The 22,195-nt window shown below is 44.8% G+C and overlaps 1 protein-coding gene across 12 annotated transcripts in view; it reads right to left on the minus strand.

The window, feature by feature from the left end:
* Positions 1-6,782: 6,782 nt before the first annotated feature.
* Positions 6,783-22,195, minus strand: part of HMBOX1 (homeobox containing 1) — a 110,925-nt gene continuing 95,512 nt past the window's right edge. For 6 of the 12 annotated variants that reach the window (XM_017730851.1, XM_017730855.1, XM_017730850.1 and 3 more), the window contains 4 exons: positions 20,261-20,356; positions 18,769-18,863; positions 18,504-18,605; positions 6,783-15,497 (listed from right to left, as the gene is read on the minus strand). In XM_017730851.1, the coding sequence (XP_017586340.1) occupies positions 15,360-15,497; positions 18,504-18,605; positions 18,769-18,863; positions 20,261-20,356 (431 nt within the window). In that variant the 3' untranslated portion in view covers positions 6,783-15,359. Of the gene's footprint in view, positions 15,498-17,749; positions 17,831-18,503; positions 18,606-18,768; positions 18,864-20,260; positions 20,357-22,195 lie in introns of all 12 variants that reach the window. The other 6 variants (XM_017730858.1, XM_017730856.1, XM_017730852.1 and 3 more) reach the window with 6 other exon arrangements.

The raw sequence follows: 22,195 nt of genomic DNA on the forward strand, positions 1-22,195 counted from the left end.
ATTTTCTGCATTCACTTTGTTCTCAGGACACACTTCAGGTCACACCCAAGCCCTGCACAAAAAGGACGATGGAAGAAAAGGGTCGGTGTTGAGTTATACATTTTTATTTTCTAATAGGTACAATACTAAAATAAACACAAATTAAAAAAAAGTTTTATTAAAACAAAACTGTACAAAAAAGCAGTTATACTACATTTTAATTACAGAACAGTCTACTGTCCAAAAGGCACTAATCCAGAATAGGAGATACAATGATACAGGACTCATTTGAACTATTTTAATCAATACAATAGAGCACTTGTTTCTCTGTCCATTCACATACAGAAACAAGGACTTTTGCTACAGTCATTACACATTGTTATAAATATGAGCCCTACGTGGAAAGGTGCAGTATCGCTCTCCCTGGGCCGTGGGTTGGCTCTAACAAAGACAGGGATTAAATTTTAAAAAAAGGGAACAAAAAAGGGGCACAGGGGGAGAGGCTGATGGTTCGTTTTCGCAGCAGCTGCCACCAGGGGAGGGTGTGATGGACATTCACCCTCCCCTGAATTTCGGATGGAGGCTGGACCAGTTTCCTCAAGGGTCTGTGGTGGGACTGAAGGTGAACTTCCATCACTTCCTGCCCAAAGCTTTGCATCAGTTACTCCACTACATCCTGTTCTATCCAGGTTCCTTTGGCCCTTTCTTTCCCTGGAGAGTTCTCTGTGATGGATAAATAACAATTCCCAAGCACACCAAGGGTTCTCAGGTTTCCTACACTTTTCCTTTTCTCCTTGCAGGGAGCCATCAGCATCTTGCAGATAAAGGCAGTGACTGGGAGAAGAGTTTGGAATGATGTTCTCAACACTCAGTGCCTTCACTGCAAGGGCATCTGGTGTAAGATGGAGCCCTCTCAAGGCTGCTCCAACTTTCTCAAAGCAAAGTGCCCCAAAGCCACCAGGGGTGCTGGGGTGGATGCTCCTGAGAGGGAGTTACAACCCATCACCTCCCAACCCTCCTTCCTGACAGCCAAGCTCCCCAAGTGCACCAGCGTGGGGAACACGAGGTGCTTCCTCCATCCCCCGTGGGGGTGGGACTGAGCTTCACCCCCTGAGACTTCCCCAGCACTTTCTTCTCCACAAGCAACTTCCCACCACGAGGATCTGCTCATCCTCCCTCCCAACCTATCCAATCCATTTTTTTCCCCCAAAATGTCAGGCTGAGGAGCAGCAGCAGACCATGGACATGTGTTTAGGGAACAACTACCACACAGGAGTCAACCAGTACATGAATATTCAACTTCATGAGGAGGAGCAGCGGCACAAGGCGCCCAGGAAATGACACATCTCGTCTTTCAGCTGAACGAGCAGCCCTTAAGATCAAGACCAGGGTGGATCTGAAGGGTATGATGATGATGATGATGATGGGCATCACCTGACCCGTTCCCCGTGGAGGAAGGAGGTCGGTCAGACGCGGGCAGGAGAGGGATACTGCACCTTTGGAACAGTGTCATACACATAAGACAAAGACAGGCATCTGGATGTTAACAAAAATAAGTAACAAAGAAATATGATTAAACAAAATCTCTTCTCACATCATCCTATACTACATCCTCCTTCTGCTTAGCAGAAAATTGTACGTACACAAAAATACAAATACACAATTTTGTAGAACAGTCTGATTTTAATATATTTATATATATTTATATTTATTTCAGTGGCAGGTTAGTTCATTATATAGAGCTTTTTGCACTTTTGGCTCATATGCAACAAGGCTTTATAAATTCAGCTTTAGCTTTCATTCAGGTTTTATAGCTTCTTGAACATTTGTTTTCACATTTAAAGCAGCATCCAATTTGCAAGAGGAGTTGGTGGTGGCTACAGCAAGGATCAGGTCAAGAGGTTATTTGGGGGCTGGGGGGGAGGAGAATATACATTCCAGTGTGTGTGTGTGTATGTGTGTGCGCTAGTGCTCATGGAAAACAGACCAGAGGGTGACCACACCACTCCAGGATCCCATGGTTACCTGTTGAGGTAGGCAGGACACCTACAGCAGATGAGACACAGGGCCCAGCTGGGGCAAACCAGCAGCTGGGTGGGAGATGCCGACGGAGGAACGGACAGGGCAGGGATGGGACACGGCTCGTCTTGGGTGTCACTGATACATCTGGGGACACTGAAGTGACAGGAGGCAGCTGGAGCCATCCCAGCACAGCCCAAAGAGGAGAGGCACGGCTGGCACCCACCCCCAAGCTGAGGTCACGGTGGGACAAAGTCAACACACACAAAATTTGGATGTGAGGAACCTCCCCAGCCTTCGCTGGGGTTTTGCTCCGCTTTTGTGTGGCTCCGAGGCTGTTCCACCGTCCCCTCACCTGTGGGTTTGCAACACTCAACTACAGCATCCACCTGCTGCCACCAACATCCCCTGCCAGTGACAGTCGCTTTTCAGGGAAAATACCACTTCCAAAAGGCATCTCGGAGCAGGGCCAAGGGTCTGTGTGTGCCACGGGCTCCACCAACAGTGGATTTCCATCAGAAATGTCCTGATTTCCATCAGGACCCCAGCAATGGATTCCCACAGGATCACTGCTTCTATCAACACCCATCCACTCCCCAGAGGCTGAGCTTCTGCTCTCTGCAGAGATGTCCTCAAGCTTTGCTTGCCAACAGTCCCTTCCCAGGCTTTCCCACCTCGGATGTCAAAACATTTTGTTGCTAATGAAAACTAAAACATCTACACACAGATTGCTTTAATTTGCTGAAACCTTAAGTACTAAAACACCTCCATAGTGTTCTGTTACCTCCTTTCACTCTGGTCAGAAGAAATCCTACTTTAATGTGATTTTTTGAACTATCACTGATACCTTTTTTCTTCAAACCCACATAAAATTCTCACCTTTACGAAATTATAACCACCTGCCAATAGTTAGGATTATTTTGACAAAATGTTGAGCAGGTGCCACTATGATAAACCTAGAAATAAATAAGAATATAGGAAGAAACTGCCTTTGGGATTCCAGAGAGGTTTTGGCTGCCCCATCCCTGGAAATGTTCCAGGTTGGGTTGGACAGGGCTTGGAGCAACCTGGAATAGTGGGAGGTGCCCCTGCCCACGGCAGGGCGTGGAACTGGATGATTTTTAAGGTTTTTTCCAACCCAAACCATTCTGTGATTCCTAAGGAGGTGATTAAAGAAGCACATCAGCTTTTTCCACCCAGACCTGGTTTTCCAGAGGTGGATGTTTATCACACAGAGCTCTTTGTATCTGCAATCCAAGAGGCAGTTTTGTACTGAAGTCTATCCAAGCTTCCCCCCTCTTTGCCATCCACCCCAAATCAGAGATTGCAAACATTTGGCTGAGAAATGAGATTCCCCCCAAAAGACTGGGAACCAAGGGCGGCAGCACGAGGAAAGAACGGGGAATTTTTTCCAGCCGGATTCTGCCGGGCTCTGGACTCGTTGGAGGGATGTGCGGAGGGATGCAGGGAGGGCTCTTTTCTTAAGAGGGAAATGAGGTCTAATCCTATTCCTCCAGCTCACTCTGGAGTCCTATTCCTCACTTAGGCACTTTTTAAATTGACACTAAGAAAAAAAAACCCAAAATGAAAGAAGTACTGCACATATCTCACACTTCCCCGGCTCTCGGCAGCCTTGGGAAGATCATAAAGACCAAGAGGAAGACAGCCAAGGCAATTTGTCAGGAAAACAGTGCTCCCCACGGCCACAGCTGACTTTGACTCATCACCCTTTGACAGAACTGCTGTGGAACCAAACCGAGTTTAAACCTGCTATTCCTGGGTTATCTTTAAGGGCACAGCCTGTCCCTCGGTGCCACAATGACATCCCGTCATCCCACAGGACCTGACTTCCAAAGGGACACGGGGCTCTCCCAGCCTAAACCAGCAGCACTGGTGGGAGAAGTGCAGCCCAGAACCATCCAGAACTCTCGCAGCAAGATCAGGGAGGCTTTGATAAGATTCAGAAAGACATTCCTGGGGCCAAAAGCAAGGAAGAAAGGGGGTGCTTTTGGGTTTGTATTGGGTGGTGGAATGGGAAATCTGTCCCTCCCGAAAGACCAAACACGGCTCTGGCCCCACAGCAACCAAAACCCAGTAACCAGCTTCAGGTCAGCACAAGGCTCAGGATGACACCCAAATTCACACAGAAGCCAAAAAAAAAAAAAAAAAAGCACTGGATAACACTGAAAGATGGGAAGCTCAAATTCCAAACTCTGCTTTCACTGTAATTTTTCATTTGGAAAAGTGACTTCAAGATTTTCCAATGATTTTCAAACCTAAACCAATGTATGAATGAAACCAAAAAGCTACTCTGGCTGCAATGAGTGATCCCCAGCCCTGGATAAACAAAGTGTCCCAGGGAAGCAGCAGACTCCTGGGAAAGCTGTGCAAATCCAGGGATCCAGTCCCAAACACCCACAGGAAAAGTGGGCATCCAAACCAGGAATATCCACGGCTCCAATTAAAGTTCCAACACAAAGGCAAAATAAACTGGAGCAAAAAAGGCCAGGCTGGACAGGGCTTGGAGCAACTTGGGATAGGGGAAGGTGTCCCTGCCCATGGCAGGGGGTGGCACTGGATGAGCTTTGAGGTCCCTTCCAACCCAAACCATTCCATGATTCCATGAAAAAAACGCTTCCACCTGGTCCCTCTCCCATGGTCCAAACACCTCATTTCACACAGGGTGGGGCAAGTGAAGAACCTGCTGTAAACTGGCTGAATTTATGAGATGGTTCTTCTTTTAAGTGGCCAAAGTGGATAAAATTGTTCTTATTTATTCCATATATTCATAGATTTCAAGTAAGTAACGGATACAGCACCATCTAAAAGGCCAAAGGAAAGGGGAATGTCTCCCAGTAAACAAACCTTCCCAGTAAAAAAAAGACAATCCAAGTAATGATAAAAAAATTACACTTAAAAACTACCATTTCTATGATTTTCTAATAATCCGAACTGCAAGGAGGGAAGGGAGAAGGGTCTGAGGGCTGGGAAAACCCAGAGCAGAGAGTCTGGAAGCTTCTGCCCTACACTGGATTGCTTTTTATAGGGTGGAAACAATATAAATCCCTTACTTGGAGGCTGCAAGGACAACAGGTTCAGGTCAGAGCACTTCAGGATAGGCAAACCAGATAAAAAAAGGATTATCAGGGTGTCAAGGAGCTTGGATGAAAGATAATTTCTGTGAGAAGCACTGAAATTTGGAAAAATAATGTGACAAATTCAGTACCAAGAATCAACTTCAGAGGGAAGCAAATGGCTCAGAGCAGTTGAGGAGGGACAGCTCAGACTCTCCACAGGAATTCCTTCAAGGAATACAGGCTCCATGGAAAAAATAAGGAGACATCAGTTTAGCCAGAGGGCTTGTCCTGGCTGTGGGATTTTTTGAAGCCATCTGACAATGGTATTGTGAAAATCAGCTGCTGAGGCGCTGCAGCCCAAAGAAATGGTTGTGACTGATCAAATTCTGTTTATGCTGAATTTTTGGGGTAATTGTGAAAGATTTTTATCTTTATGGAACAGGAACTGGGGTTAGAGACATAAGGCACGACATGTTCTCTGATGGACAGTTCTTGCTGCAGAGAACCCCTCCAGAACTCAAATCTCTATAAATTGTTCAATATTCTGAACAAGTTCTAAAGGTAAAAGACACATTTTATCTCTTTGGAGTCACAGATTTACAATTAAGGCCAGAAGGGACCAGTCTGTCACCTACAAGGGGACCCTGAATGTCGGGTGGCCTCCCACAATCCTGATGCAAACTCCCCATTCCATCCACTTCATTAAAAAAAGAAATTAAAAAATTAAATGAAAACCCCAAACCAAACCCTAACTGAAAGTGTCCCTTTATTCTGCATCACTCTTTACAAATTTTATCACGTATATCCAATGGATTTATAAACATTCCCTCATCTCCACAGCGTTTATTTTCTCCAAGGACCTGGAGAAAAAGGACAGAGACTTAAAAAGCTCTAAAGGAAGAAAGAGTTGGGCAAATGAAGAGCTCTGAAGGAAGGGAGTGGGGAACTAAAGTGTTAGAATGGAACTGTTCCTGCCCATGAGCAGCCGTGTGCCAAGGTGGGAATGTTTGGTTAAACTGAAAGGCAACTGCAGGGAGAGCTTCCAGCACATTCCAGGGCCTAAAGGGGCTCCAACAGAGCTGGAGAGGGACTCTGGGTAAGGGACAGAGGGACAGGACACAGGGAATGGCTTCCCAGTGCCAGAGGACAGGGATGGATGGGAGATTGGGAAGGAATTCCTGGCTGTGAGGGCGTGGCTGGGACAGAATTCCCAGAGAAGCTGTGGTGGCCCCTGGATCCCTGGAAGAGTCCAAGGCCAGGTTGGACAGGGCTTGGAGAGACCTGGGATAGTGAAGGTGTCCCTGCCCATGGCAGGGGGTGGAATGAGATAGGATTTAATGTCCCTTCCCACCCAAACCATTCTGGGATTCTCTGAACCACCTCGGTGAGAAACTGAACAAAAGCAGGGCTCAGGTTCCAGTAACAGCTCCTAAACCACTTCAGTTCTCTCATCAACAAACATCCCAAGGTGTTTCTCCTTTTCAGGGAGCAGTTCCAGATTTTGTGCAATACCCCTGGGTCTTTCCCACCAACATCTTGAATTCCTTCACCATTCCAAACCCAAACTCATCCCATTCCATCCCACTGGGAACAGAGATGCTCCTGCTGCTGTTTTCATTCCATAATTTTATCAATTTTTTCAAGGTAAGAACAGCTTGGATGTGTCAGGGATAGTCTGTGGCATTTGGGGCTTGAAAAGATCTGCTCATAATGCATAAATGCATTGGAAAACCTGGCCAGTGAGCTGATATTTGGAATTCCTGGCTCTGGTTAGCTCCTGAAGGATATTTTCCATCCTGTCCCTACAGCCCTGTCAAAGACAGAGAGCAGCAACTTCATCAGCAGGCAGACTTCAAAAAAAAATTATATCCAAAGTCAAATGTGTTTTGAGGAATGGAATAAATGCTTAATATTCTTAATGGAATATACTGGGTGAGAAATATTAATTAATAATTTACTTTCATTATCTCTTTGCCCTCCTTGAGCGATCTGATGGATAAACTGTGTAAGTAAAATGTATTTTTAAATCTCAAATGATGTCAAATATATCTCAGAAGGCTGAATCCAACCTCTTAATTAAAGAGGTGGGTTATTTAAGCTACATATGCCATCTTGCCATAACATGGAAGACTTTAATTAGTTAAGGAGAAGGGAGAGGAGGATGGGAAGCTGAATTGAGGCCAGTGACAGCAGCAAGTTGAGTATCTAAAAATGTATTTTCTAAAAAAGAAGTTGTTCCCATTGCTACTGTGAGTGTAGTGGTGGGAACTGTGCTGGAAGAACTGAAGTACCCCACAGCCACAGGTCTGCTCTGAACTGGGATTCACAAAGATTTCAGTACAAAGAAGCTGAGAAGTAACTGGAAGATTTGAATAAGAGCCTAAGGAAGTCCCTAAATTCTTTAGCGAGTTAGGAACCTGGTAAGTTTTACTAAATTTGACTCAGAGTCCCTCTAAGCATCCTTACATACCAAAAAAATGTGGAAACCTGCGTGGTAAGTGGAGAACAGCACTGTGGAAAAAAATCTGGTCAAGAAACTTAAGGGCAAAAACAGAGCACAGGCTCTGCAGTGCTCAGTGGGCAACGGATACTCACAAAAACAGATTTAGAAGGCACAGAACTCCCTAGGGCAGAAGCTTTTGGAGAATCTAGCAACAGATCAGGGGAAAATGATGGTATTTTGGGTCACCACCAGATATCCTGGGTGAATGGCAAGGACAGTGTTCAGCCAAACCTCTTGTGAGGGGATATTTTGAGATTTTTTTAAGGAAAAAGGGGAGTTAGCTCCTATCACTACACGGTGTTAACTGACCGAGCGGAGAGCTGGAGGAGAACATGGCAACAAGTGCTGGTAAGGCTTCCAAAGAGACACTGGGAATGGGAATTTGGAGTGGCACCCAAGAGCCAGGGACATTCCCTGCTCCAAGGAACTGGAATTTGGAGTGGCAACCAAGAGCCAGGGACATTCCCTGCTCCAAGGAACCCTCCACCTGCAGACAGGTGAAAACTCAGGATGAGTCCAGTGGAGTTCATGGCTCACCCTCTCCAACTCCAAAATGAGCCAGAAGAGCTAAACCAGGCCCTGGGCAATCTGTCCCCAGGCTGTCACACAACCAAATGTCCTCTTTGTCTCCCAAACTCACTGGGAGTGACACGCACGTGGAGCTGGGAACAGAAAATCAGGAGGAGCAGCTTTGCATAGAAAACTGAACTCGGTTCAGTCCCTGCTGTTGTAAGTAACCATTCATTGAGGTCATTATTTAAGTTTACAGAGGAGCTGTGTTCCAAGTGTCACTAATAACACTGGTATTAAAGAGAATTAGGGGGTGGGAGATCTCCTGTTTTCAATCACAGAAAAGACAGAAATCCTTTTAATCACGGCCATGCCAATCCCTGTCATTCTAAAGCCGCTAATTACCCGTCAGGGACACCCAGCCATTCAAAAGAGCTGCCATCACTGTGACTGCCATACTCCCATGCACTTATCCTGCCCATCCCAATTACCCTGGCTGCAGCCTGAAAGGATTGAGCACAAGTGTGCTGGATGTTTTGATCAGCAGAACACACCCGCTGCCATTGAGCAGAGAGGGAATAAATGGCAGAGGGAGGCTTCTGCCAAGGCAGCTGAGGGAGAGATGCTCTGCACATACAGAAACATCAAAGGCCCATCACCAGCCTGCTCCAGCTCAATGGCTTCAGTTCACTCCTGCTTGAGCTGTCGGCTGGAGCACTCCAGACCTTCCTGAAAGAATGGGAAAGAGCTCTATGCTGCAGCCATCAAACCCATTGGTTCTTTTTCTGCATCAGCCTGATTAAAAGGGGCATTTAAAAGGTTTTTGTGAATTTTCCCCTGTGTTTCAAATGGCAAATCCTATTCTAGCTCCATGGCAGTGGGGCTGCACCATCCCTGGAAGTGTCCAAGGCCGGCTTGGACGGGGCTTGGAGCAACCTGGGCTAGTGGAAGGTGTCCCTGCCCAAGGCAGGGGGTTGGAACTAGAGGCTCTTTAAAATCCCTTCCCACTCAACCCATTCCACGATTCTTTGATATAAACTACAAAACAATTCCAGGCTATTTTTAAGTGACAAAACCTAAGGCCAAGGATAGTGACAAATCCTTTAGTAAAGGGTTTGAATTTTTCTCCCTCTGCCTCGCTGCTGCCACTGAGATAAACTTCCATTGGTTTGATTTGCTTTACATTTGTTGGACAAAAACCAACATCAAATCGCTGTCACCTTACTGACAGCCCTCAAAACACCCAACCACACTCCTCTAGTTGTAACACATTTCTCACAAAGGAAAAAAGATAATTTCAGTGTATTTTAAATTTGGATTTTAGCTGCCATCTCTAGAATGCCTCTGGTTTTCATGAATGTGCAACATCTTTAGTCAGACAGTTTAAACCCCATAAATGTGACAGCAGAAAGAGAGGGTGGTGAAATGAAGGTTTTAGGGCTGTACCAAACCCCTTTTGGCCAAAAACTGATCCAATGTCCTGAGTAATTATCTCAGCTGTTCAAATGCCCAAGGGGGAATGTTTTAGGTTGAAATCTCCCTGTAACTCTTCTTGTGAACTGCAAGGTATTTTTTTGGTCATACCATCAACCTTCCCTTCCAAGGAATCACAGTGAAATCTCCACAAAACTCCACTAAATTAGCTGGGATCAGGATCCAACCCCTGACTGATGCTACAAACACACAAAATCTGGGTAATGAACACATATTAAGGTCACTGACATGTAACGCAACTTTAAGACCAATCCTGCCAACAAAGATTCCTGCCAAATGCCAAAAGCTGCACCAAACCTAAGATTATTGCCTACAAGCTTAAGACTTTGATCAAAAGAATATCACCCAGTTAAAGAACTTCAAAGAGTGCAAGAGCTACTTGAGTGGGAAAACTCAGATAAAGTAAGAGCAAAGTTTTGACACAACCCCCTAAAGTTTGCTGGTAACTACACAATGAATTTGAAAGAAGCTGATGAGCACTGGGAAGTGGTGGCTGCACCATGACAGAGCTGGAGTGGGAGGAGGGACATTATTAAAAATTATAATTAAAATGAGTAGAGATAAAGCAGGGGACGGGTTGGAAATCATCTCCAACTGAACACCCACAGCTCAGGACTATGAGCAGAGTCTCACACTGAATTTAGTAATTTCCAAAGGAAAGTGTGACTCCAGCTTTGGATTCCAGTTAGGATCACACACAGGGAACCAACATCCTGCATCAAGGCAGCAATTTTGAGTTTGGAAAATACTTAGACCAATCTTAGTGTGTTTATCGATACGAAAAATAAAACTTATTTCAACTACCACGCTGTTTTTCCTAGAAGTGGCCAACAGCAAACACTTAAGGAAAGGAGGATCCAAGGTAGCACAATCACACTTTTTCCCAGTCAAACCCTTTCAGCTTCTAATAATCACCAATTTGTGATTTACTGACCCAAAATTTCTGGCTTATCACAGTAGTCACCAGTGGGCTTGAGTTAACCCCAATTTTTCCTGACATAGGTTCAGCTATGTGGAATTTTTCACTTGCACTCACAGCAGCAAGACAAAGATAAATCTTCACAAATGAAGGCAAAAACTGATCTACCAATCACAAATGTTACAAAACCATGAAAACTTACCAGTCTGATGTTAGGCAATGAAACAAACAGAGCAAGTCAAATATCCCTGAAGAACTGTGTAAACAGAGCAAATAATTAATGAAATCTCTAACTTATGGCTTGATTGGAGTCTGGAGCCAGACCCTGCAAATAAAGCTCCTCTCTATTAGTAAACTAGAAAAGATAATTTTTATGAACAGCAAAACAGAAAAAACCCTCAACAAATTAAGAGAACTTCTTTAAACAAGTCAACATGTACAAATCAGAACTAGGGAACACCTCAACCTGAGCAGGTGTGCACAGAATCAGAGAATAATTTAGGTCAGAAGAGACCTCTGGAGGTCTCTAATCCAACCCTGTCCAGTTGAGTTTTGAATATACCCAAGGATGGGAATTTCACCGCCTTTCTGGGCCACTGTTCTACCAGTGAGCATGAAAATTCTATTTATACCCATCTGGGATTTTCCTTAATGCAGCTTTAGCCCTCTGCCCCTCAGGTTTTTGCCGTGCACCTCTGAGAAGAGCCTGGCTCCATCTTCTCTGGAATCACAGAAAATCCTGAGTTGGAAGAGACCCAGAAGGATCATCAAAGTCCAACTCCTGCACTGGACCCCCAAGTTAAAACTAATTTATTAAGACAGTTAAACCCCAGAATCTGGGATATCCCCAGAGCCAGCCTGGACAAACCCAGCTCCTGCAATCTCCCACCACGCACCATGTGCTCCAACCCTCCCATCTCCCTGCTCCTGCCCACACCATGGTCCCACAAATGATGGACAGAGGGGACTAAACCCTTTCCATGACCTCCTGAAGGCTCTCAATGAGATTCCTTAATTGCTACAAGGGTGCACTGCAGACTCACATCCAGCACAGATTTCACTACGACCACATGTGTGTCTGCAGACTATTTAGAAGATCAACAGAAAACAAATTTGCTGATTTTGACCAACTCATAAGGCTTTTGCAAACGTTTGGGATCTTGTACTTCAGGAAAAAGGTGGGGGAACTAAAAAAAGCCCAACACCAAAACAATCCAGAAAAGAAGTGGAGGTAGAAATTGTTGTTTTAAGAAGACGGTCAGAGACAACAACTCAAGTAAAAGGACTTTATGAGGGACAAAATATCAGCCACAACTCACTCTACGAAGGTAAAAGCAATCTGTGACCATCACAGATGAGGAGCTTCTTAAATAACCTTCTTCTCTGTTCACAGAACAAAAAGGTAGCTCGGATCTGCTACCAGAGCCACTTCAAGGGAACCCAGAGAGAACAAACTGCAGTGACTCCAGACTGCCTACAACAAACTGCCACTCCATTGCAGTGCTACAAAAATGAGGCTTCATTTCCAAGGAAACCCACAGACAGAAAGACAAAGATGACTCCCACATGGTGGAAAACCCCCCAGAAGAAAGGCTGAATTCCAGAACACAGCCTCCACCAATTCTTTCACTTACTCCAGATCACGCTCGCTTGTCTCGGTACCATCACACCAGCATCTGTCCCATTACAGATAATTCACCTCAAACCAAAAAGGGATTGACCAACTTCAAATGGCTCACTCTGAACTTCCAGATGAAGGGAACAGCCTGCCAGGAACATCCTGGGGACAGCTGAGGTCCCACTTGTTCCTCTGAGGTCCCTTTCATTCCTCGTGCCTCTGCATGGCCAAAGAGAAGCCAGAACAGACACACCCCAAACACAGACCCCACGGAACCAAGGGGTTGATACCCCAGATATTTGATATTTTCCCTGGTAAAATGATGATGTGGGAAGGCAGAAAACTGGTATTTACCAGGAAGCTACATCCCAGGAGGATCTGCCCATCTCCAGTCGCTCACAAGGGGTTTTTTACCTGTTTAACCTTCAGAGAAGATACTGGTGTGGGATGTCAGCAGCTTCCTGACAGTGAGTAACAGAATTAAGACCAGATTATTCTACATTAGATGGTACAGACACACAATTTCAGTGGTGTTACTTTGATCCTGCATCACATGAACCTATAATCAGGATACAGATGTTCTAGTACTACTTTTATTCTTCCCTATTGCTTTAAAAAGGCAAAGCCTCAAACAATGCCTTTTTTTTTTTTACAGATACCATAGTAAGCAATATTTCTTTTAAAATTGCAGCTGTCCAACAGTTTGAGTCTGTTCTTTTTAAAATGAAACAGCCAGAACAAATGGTGGTGGCAAGCCCAACGTAAAGAGGTCATCGATTATTAAAATCTCCTTACTATAAATCGTGGATGTTGCTTGTCAGCTCAGTGTATGACTGTGGAATGAATAAGCAGGTAAAATTCCACTAAGGCTCGAGTTTGCTTGATCATTCTGCTGTGCAAAAATAGAAATAAAAGCTCTCCCCATCCTTTCACTCCTTAGTACCAAAACATTCATACAGGCAGTAAGAAAATAACTGCAGTGGTGCAATGGTCACTGATCCAAGTCCTGCCTTTCCTGAGTCTGCCCTGACTCTACTCACGAATTTGCCTACTCAAGAAATGCAATAAAACAGAAAAAAAAAGACAGCTTCATTCTGCTCCAGTGATCTATATCTAAGGAAAGCACATAAATTTTCCAATTAAATCCATAAGTGGAAGCTGAGGCCAAGCCCTACCTATAGATCTTCAAAGGGACGAAGAGGTGGCACCATGGTGCCCTCTGAGAGCACAGGATCTCCTCGGCACTTGGGGGAGCAGCGTGGTCCGGATGGACAGAAGGGAAGCTGATCTGGAGGGCTCAGCCTGGCTCAAAACCTGCTGAGGATCCACACTGGAGGGGTCATGATGCTCTCTGAGAGTTCAGAGGGAGGAAGGGATGAGAACAAGGTACAGCAACTTCCCTTCACTCCACCTCGAAAGTGGAGGGGAGCGAAGGGAAACCAAACCTTCAGATCGAGCTGTTTTCCTCTCTTTAAGCTATTCCCACACAAACTGGGAAGATAAAGCAGGATGTGGAGGAATCGCTATGCAAACTTTTATATATGTACCTCTATACAAAAATTTCCATAGGTTTTTAATTTGTTCTCTGTTAACGTAACACAGCCCTGCCCGTCTCTAACACTTCCCGTGCTGTTTCCATCAAAATGTTTCCTCTTACCGGCAGCAACATATCATTTTATCAGGATGCCAGGAGATCATTTCCACACAATGCTAGCAGATGTAATTTTCTTAGATGCACACACAGTTCATCATTTAGATACTAGATGACAAGGTGATCGCAGGGTGACTCTGTAATGCAAGTTTGCTGTTTGGTATTTGGAATACTCAAATGATAAAAAAAAGACTTATCAAATATAAATATCTTTAAGAAAAAAGTAACAAAAGTGCTACATATGATCAAGGAAAACAATTCCATTAGTTCCTGCTACTTAGAGTAGGTTTGCTTTACAAATATTACCACATCCATTATCAGTATGGCTTCCAATTATTAATTAAATTGCTCGTAGCAGTAGAGCTTTCTCACACCTTAACAAAGACAGAGTAAAGAGAACACAAAACATTCACACCCCATTTCTCAGGTAAGAGATCCTCCTGCCTTTAAACAAACAAAAAAAGTTCATATTTAGGAGAATATTTATGCTCTGATGGTTATCTAGCAAAGGTCAGATGTCGAATTCTCCAGTAACCTTTCAGGCTAGTCAGGACGTAGGCATTACTTACACAGACGTGTAAAAATCCACTCACCCATTTTAGGACCTTAAGAACCTTCCTGGGAAACATTGCTTTCGAAAGTGGCAAAGTGGAGAGGGGAGTAGGGTGGGGACAGAAAAGGTGAGAGAGGAGGAATTAAAGGTGAAATTGTTAATGACAGATGGGTAAGAGTCTAGACCTCTTCTGAGCAGGCACTGCCAGCCATGCCAAGAACAAGCAGTGGTTCTGAGAAGTGGACTGTTGTCCATTAGACATTCAGCTCATTTTTCATTTGATCCCAGGCTGGGCTTCAACCATGGTCCCAGAGGCAGAAGGCAGCACTTCTCCACTAAGCCACGCAGCTTGTGAGAGTAGAGGATGTCTGTGTTGAGTATGTGAGCATCAACCGAAATGTGGGAATGTGTTTCCAATGGACATTCTCAGCACAGCACCCGAAAGTAAACGGAGTCACTGTATGACCAGTGAGGCACGGCTTATTGCAGCTGGAAATCATTTATTCCCATGCTGGAGTGGGGTTTCTAAGTGTTCTTTTTACTCTCTGTTGATACTCCCGATCTGGTGTCCATCGACCCTGTGCCACTACCTCAGCTTGCATCCTTTCAGTCTCAGGGAAGGGAAAGCGTACGGACTATCGGTTTCAACACGATCTCTAAGGTTATCCAAGATTTTAAGTGTAGCCTAAGACTTGTAATTGAGGGCTGTCTAAAATACCTGGAAGCACTTTGAATGCTAAGACAGAGCAGCAAGATTTTTTTGTGTTTTTGTTTTTATCTTTCTAGCCACTGGGGGCCGGGAGAGGGAGGTTGGTTGGTTGATTGATTATTTATTGGGAATTAATACTGAGAGAGTATATGCAAAGGCTGAGGGCACCATGCCATCTTCACAGAACAAGACCCTAACAGCTAACTGACGTACAAGAAACTGCAAAGTTATACTGTAAGAACACATATTAAGGACTGAGGAAAGTCTGCTAAGGTGCTACGTCTAAAACTAAGTTACTTCTTGCTTTGACCCTCCCCTTTCTTGGCATCAGTCGTCGTCGAGAGCCTCTGTCTTGATCTCGTTGGCTCCTTGCCGGGCCAGCGCCAGGATGGTGTGGTTGACTGCTGCCATCTCCACGGCTAAGGAAATGGGGTCTTGGTGGTCACTATGGCTAGTGCTGTCATCCTGGGAACCATGTGGGAAGGAGCAGAGAGAAGCAGGGTTATTCCACAAGTCCAAAACCACAGCGGAGAAAACAAATGCGCCAAGTGATCGTGGGGGGTCGGAGTGGGCTCACAAAGTGGGTTTAGGAATGACTTCCCTCACTGTGCAGACAAAGGTAAGCAAGGCAGGGAGTGGGGGACTCAGCTCTTTAGGAAAATATTGAATTATAAAGATAGAAGTGATACACAAGGGAAGTCAGGAAAGCAAATTAAGACAGGAATTACTGGGCACGGCCCAGGTCCATGCTTATAGTTGGAAAATACAGTTCTGGTCACCCTATTTAGGTCATCCCATGGGCATCCCTGCCCAGGGCAGGGGGTGGAAAGAGATGAACTTTAAGGTCCCTTCCAACCCAAAGCATTCTGTGGTTCTCTGATTCTATTTGATGCCGCAACAGAAGTTGAAAAGGCAGAGAAAACAACATCCCAAGGGAAGAGGTTTCCTCACAAGGAGAAGCTAAACAGAGTCAGGTCCCCCAGTTTGGGAAAGAAAAATGGCTGATGGTTGATATGATAAATGTTTATTACAAATAATTGCAAAATAAGAGGACAATTGTCCATGGTTTTTTATGATCTAACAAGCAAAGGCACTCGCTGGAATGATAACGTGTTCCATGGCAGCAGCAGGAAGCACTGCTTCACTTAGCACAGTTCAATTCAGGATTCACTGATTTTTACATCAGACAAAAGCAAAAATGGCTTTATAAGGCAGGGGTTTGACAAATTCGGGGAAAATCAGTCTGCTAGAAATTACGGAAACTCAGGAAGCCTCTCAAAACTACTGAATTCGAGATGCTGGAAGCTACTAGAATGAAATAATTCTATGTATATTAGAGAAGTACTTTTCCTGTAACTGCTACTATCGACCAGAACCAGGACACAAACTGAGCCTAACCCTTGGTCCAAGCCAGTATCCTGTGAAGACCCTGAATTCACAAAGGTATTGGGAAAAAGATGCTGGAAAACTCTGGGAATGCTAGAAAATCAGTGACTGAAGGGGACTGGAACCACCATAAACCAAATATGGAACTTTGGGAAAAATCATGGTGTTTTCCCCTCTTTAAAACAGGGCACTAATAGTTATCCCCCTGTGATCTTGCAGGATTTTAAAATTATTTTTATTTACAGAAAGGAAATGATAAACATTTATCAGTCTCCCAACAGCCTTTAAGTGAGGAACTTGTGCAATTTAAAATTTAAAATGTGCATAGAGCATTTTAAAATTAAGATGATGGGCGGCAAATGTTGAGGAGGACAAAAAAAAAGCCAGGTTTTGGTAAAATCCTGAGCTTATTTAAAAGGATTCATTCATTTATAACAAGGGTCTGGTAAATACTTTGATGTCAAAACACTTCTAGGGCCTCTCAGAAATCTCTACCATGGTGCAAATACAGAGCCCTAAAATCTGGGGGTTTAGGCACTTTGTCAGTATTTACATTAACTCTGTGTTTTGAAGTTTATTAAAGTTTAAGTGTTGCTGTGGAAAACAGAATTTCTGGGTTTAACAGCTAAGGGATGTTAAATGGTCATCAGGAGAACTTGCCATTTAATCTGCTTTGCTGCTAATGACTAATTATACCTCGTGGAGGAGCCCAGCCAGATTACTAAGAAATGTCATTTCTAAGGCCTCTAAACAAAGATCTTTAAATTTTAATAACCAATTTATTTCTCTTTTCAAACTATGCTGGTTAATGCACAGAAGAAAAACATAGTTTGGGAGTCTACACCACGCTCCGCCTCAGTATTGCGGTCCTATATCTGTCTGACAGGGAATTTTCTGGGCTTGGCAGTGGTTTCTAAATATTTTATGGCAACCACAGAGCAGCTTCTCATCACTGAGAGCCACAAAAGTTGGTCCCACCAAATCTGCTGGTGCTGACCTATAAAAAGGGTCCCAATCCCCATCAGGAGCAGAGCAGCTGGGGATGCCTCTGCCAGGGATCTGCTGTACTGGGCCAGAGCCAAGTGTGCCAGGGACTCATTCCAGGACACTCAGCTGCTATTCCGCTCCACCAGCAGCCTTTGGAGAGGGAGAACTCCCTTCTTCTCCCAAAAGAGGCAGGGGAAAGTGATGCAGCCCAGCTGCTGGGGTAGCACAGAAACATCTCCTCTCAAAACCAGGTGAGTGAACTGGTCGAGTCACTGGTGCCAAGCACACATATAGCCCTGGGGGGTTTGGCCAACACTGGGAAAATTGGGAAGGGGATGCAATACCTGTCAGGAAGGTGTGTGAAGGAAGGGTCACCAACTTTAGGGTAGGTGAGGGCTCAGAGTGCGGGAAGGGGTATTCTTTTGCTAGAGAATTTAAAAAAGAAGTTGCTGTCAAGGGTTAAAAATAACCAAGAAAAAGAGAGAACAGGCAAGAATTAAAATGCAAAAACAACAACAACCAAAAAAAAGGACAGATAATAGGTAAACAATCCAAATAGTGGCACATTGTTGCAGAACAATATGGAATAGGCCAAATAAAGGTCAGAGTTTAGTTACTCAAGCCCTTTCCCCCCACCCTTCACCCTTTGTCTGTCAGTGTCTGAGGGATGATCCTGAGAAGCTCCCGAAAGGCTCTCCCACAGAACTGACAGAGGGAGCTTAGGACCTTCCAGGAGGGTGCTCAGTGCTCAGAATCTTGCTGGGAAAGGCTGGCACAAGGAATTCTGAAAGTGTCCTGGGCAGGGCTCCCTCCTGCTCGTGTCTGGGGCTGGGTCAGCAGCTCACAGCAGGTGTGGCCCTGGCTAGAACGGGGCCTTTCTTGCAGAAAGAACTCAGAGGTGCAAGAGGTGCCCAGCTTTTCAGGGATAATTGCTGGTGCCTGACACACAGGACTGTGAAAGACCTGTCCATCCCCTCCTGAGGGAGGGAAACTCAGACTGCCAGGGAAGGAGAGCGAGGGTGTGGTGGGGCCCTGGCTGAGGTGAGGCTCTCTGGCCATGTCTCAGACATTGTGTGTGGTGTGAAGGGTGTAACTTGCTTGTTTGGAGCAGATCCTCCTGTCTTCTTCTACCTTCTCTGCTTCTCTGCCTCCCTCGGAACATCGTCCCTCCTCCTCCCCGTTGCGTACTTGCCAAGTGTCCTGTTGTGAGGCAACAAATCCGTGTGGGTCAGTACCGGATGCTCACCCTTTCCCCATCACAATGACACAAAAGCCAAACAAAACAGGATTTTCAAGAGGCAAAAGGGCCTTTTTCAATGTGTTTGAGTTCTCCCTTTTTGGCCCATGAGGCTCCAGTGCTCACCTGCTCCGAGTAGTCGTTGCCATCCACGTCGTCGCTGTTGGAATGACCTCCCGGACTCTGTACATCTATTCCATGGCTCTCCAGGATTGCTGCTTCTTCGAAAAAAGCAAATGGATCCCTCATTTATCTGATGCATTGGAGTAGTTAAAGTAACTAGTTTTTTTCTCCCTTTTTCAGGAAGTTAGAATAACAAGGAACAGAGTTAGTTGTTAGCCCCTTCCTCTTCACTCTCCATTTTCTGGGAAGGCAGCACAGGTACAATCACTGGTTTGCCTGAAACCCTTCCCTGCCAACTACCAGGCTTGTGAGTAAAAATCCCTGTTTCCCAGCCAGTCCTAATAGAAATCAGTGTAATTTCTAAGGTACTGGAGTGGCAAAGGCATTCCCTGTAAATCTTCCCCTGTAGTTTGGACAGGCAGGACTTGAAAAGGTGGGGAGTGTCTGAAAATAGATGGGAGAAATTTCTGAAAGCACTTCAGGGATTTGAAAACACACAAATCCATCTTCCAGTAGGATCCATATATCTAAAGCTCCCTTTGGTTCTTTTTAATCTCTTTCCAAACCTCCTCCCCAAACACTAAACTCCACCCACCTTGGACTGAGTTTGCTTTATTGCCCCGATCCCTTTGAGAAGCAATTTTCACTTGCAGAAAAATAAATTTAGTTGAACTTCAGTAATGTGTTAAATGATGTAAAAAGAGGGTTTTTTCTCATTCAGAAATAAGGCAAAATAGTGGAACATTTGAAATAATTAAAAATACTGGAAATGAGCAGGTATGGATGTCTGCTCACCTATGTGCTGCAAAAGTAATTCTGCATAATATCTAAGTAAGCGCAACAAATTTTTAATGAATGGCAGGAGTTTGTTGAACCCTGGCCACCGAGGTGATTTATTCTCCTTAGAATGTCTTATCCATATTAGAGGGTCTCCCTCCTACAAGTTTAGAGTCACTTTGGATTTCCTTCAGCTAAGAACCCACAGAGTTAACACCGAAGTGATTTCCGTTTTATCCTGATCATCAGCAAAAAATACAGCTTTTTTCCAGCCACTTGTCCCTGGGCAAATCCCTGGAAAGCTGTCAGGGCCAGAGGTATAACCAGGATAAACACCACGCTAAGTTTGTGAGCCTGCCAACATCTCTATCTCCCTTATTTACAATTTTCAGGTTTCATTTCAGATTTGAGTTTGGATACTCAAAGGAAGGAAATACAACTCTCCTTCCACCAACAAAATTCTCATTTTGCTTTTTAAAGCTGATCTTCCAGTAAAACTTTGTAACTGCATCACTTTTGCTGCACTGATGACAGAATTCTACACATTACACGTATTTTACCAAAACTCTGGAACAGCAGAAGACTCATTTTCATAATTCCTGCACAATTCTCCTGAGGCTGTCAGCACCTCTGGTGTTTTCACTAATTTATTCTTACGTAGTTGTGACCTCCCCTGAGCAAGTCCCAAGCCTTGCAGGCAGGCTCTGTGATACATTACCGATATTGGCTCTTCTCTTGATCTCCTTCCTCCTGTTGGCAAACCAGTTGTACACTTTGAGGGAGGTAACTCGCTCCAAATCCGATAACTTTTTTCCTACGAAAGCAACAGGGAAAAATAACAGCACAGTGTTGTTACCCACTGAGTTCCAGAGAAGCTGTGGCTGCCACATCCTTGGAAGTGTCCAAGGCCAGGTTGGATGGGGCTTGGAGCAACCTGGGATAGTGGAAGGTGCCCCTGTCCTGGGATTGGAACTAGATGAGCTGTGAGGTCCCTGCTCACCCAAACAACTCTGGGATTCTATGGGATAAACCCCTGAAACACAGAGAGCACTGGCAAGTCATTGTAACTGAGAAAGAAGTGAATCTCGTGTGGGTCCTGTGTCCAGGTGCTGTGGCACTAACTACCAAATATCTCCTTTCTTCTGTGATTTAAAAACCTGAAATACAGGAATTTCTTTGCAGCTTCAACCAACTCAATCCAGACCCATGGGAGAATGAAGGGCTGTGCTTTTCCAGTTTGAGCATTCACTTGAGATTCCAAAAACTGAAATTCCAGTCACAGCCCTGCAACAAACCCCATCCTTGGGGCTCCTTCTCTACACTCAGGATCTTTTGAGAGTACAAGGGTGGATGCTGGAAACCAGGTCACTGGATTTTTACACTTAAACCAGCAAAAAAATTCCCAAAAACCAGAAGGCAGCTATAGAAAATGATACCTTTTTCTGGTCATCAGTAAAAAGAGGGAAGACTGGAGGGATTCAGTTTTTCAAGGACATCCTGGAAACCTCTTCAGTTACCCTTGGCCCTATATAAAAAATTCCCCATATCTGCACCCTCAGACCTCTGCAGGCTACACAGGGATGAGCCCCCCCGCTTCTGACTCCTTCTCAAAGTTTATTTATTCAGCATACGAAACACCCATGTAATTGCAGCAATCTGCACACTTAAGTAAGTTAGGAGAGATGAGACAAGTGAAAGAAAGCAAACTCTGGAAATTGATAGCTTGGCTGCTGCCTAATGCTTTGCATCAGCACCACTGGCAATATTTTACTGCTCCCTGACACGGCCTTACAGCACTTTGTTCCAAGTTGCTCCACAAACCAGTGGCACAGCCTGGAATCAAATCCTCAGCTCTCTGGTCTCCTACCTGACAGATTTTCCAGGGAAATTTTCAGCAGGTATTAGGGAAAAAGTACTTTGCCATGAGAGTGCTCAACATCGTGCAACAGGGGCCTGGAGGTGGGACAACCTCCGGTTTTGGAGATACTGAGAACTGAACAATCTTATCTAAGCTGGTCTTGCCTCACCAGATGATCTCCAGAGGTCACTTCCATTCTAAACTGGTCTGATCCTGTGTTATCCTGTGACAGTCCCAGCTCTCCAAAGCTCCCTGAAAGGATAATAAGGTGAGGATCCATCTTTTCTCCCTTGGAACACAGGACAGGATGAGAAGAAACAGCCTCAAGTTGCACCAGAGGAAGTTTAGGTTGGATACTGGGAACAATTTCTTCATGGAAAGGGCTGTCCAGCCCTGGCACAGTTGCCCAGGGCATTGCTGGAGTCCCCATCCCTGGAGAGATTTAAAATCCCTGTGGATGTGGCACCTGGGCACATGGGTCAGTGGTGGCCTTGGCAGCACTGGAGGAGTGACCGGACTCGATGATCCCAGAGGCTTTTCCATCCTAAATAATTTTGTGATTCCATGTGCATGACTCACGCCTTAGCTGCCTTCTCATTAATTTTTATTCTGGTTTTACAAAATCTAAATATATCCAAAACACAAGTTCTGAAGTCTATGTAAATGTTTGGTTAGCAAAACTAAGCAAAGGCAGGTGCATCCACTAACACTGAATATTCATGCTCTTCTCCCAAGTATAACTCCTCCAGAAACAGGGAAAATGCAACTTGTTGACTCAAAGACAAGGTCCTCCAT

The sequence above is a fragment of the Corvus brachyrhynchos genome, unplaced genomic scaffold, assembly GCF_000691975.1.
Source record: "Corvus brachyrhynchos isolate BGI_N302 unplaced genomic scaffold, ASM69197v1 scaffold203, whole genome shotgun sequence".
Taxonomy (NCBI): Eukaryota; Metazoa; Chordata; class Aves; order Passeriformes; family Corvidae; genus Corvus; species Corvus brachyrhynchos.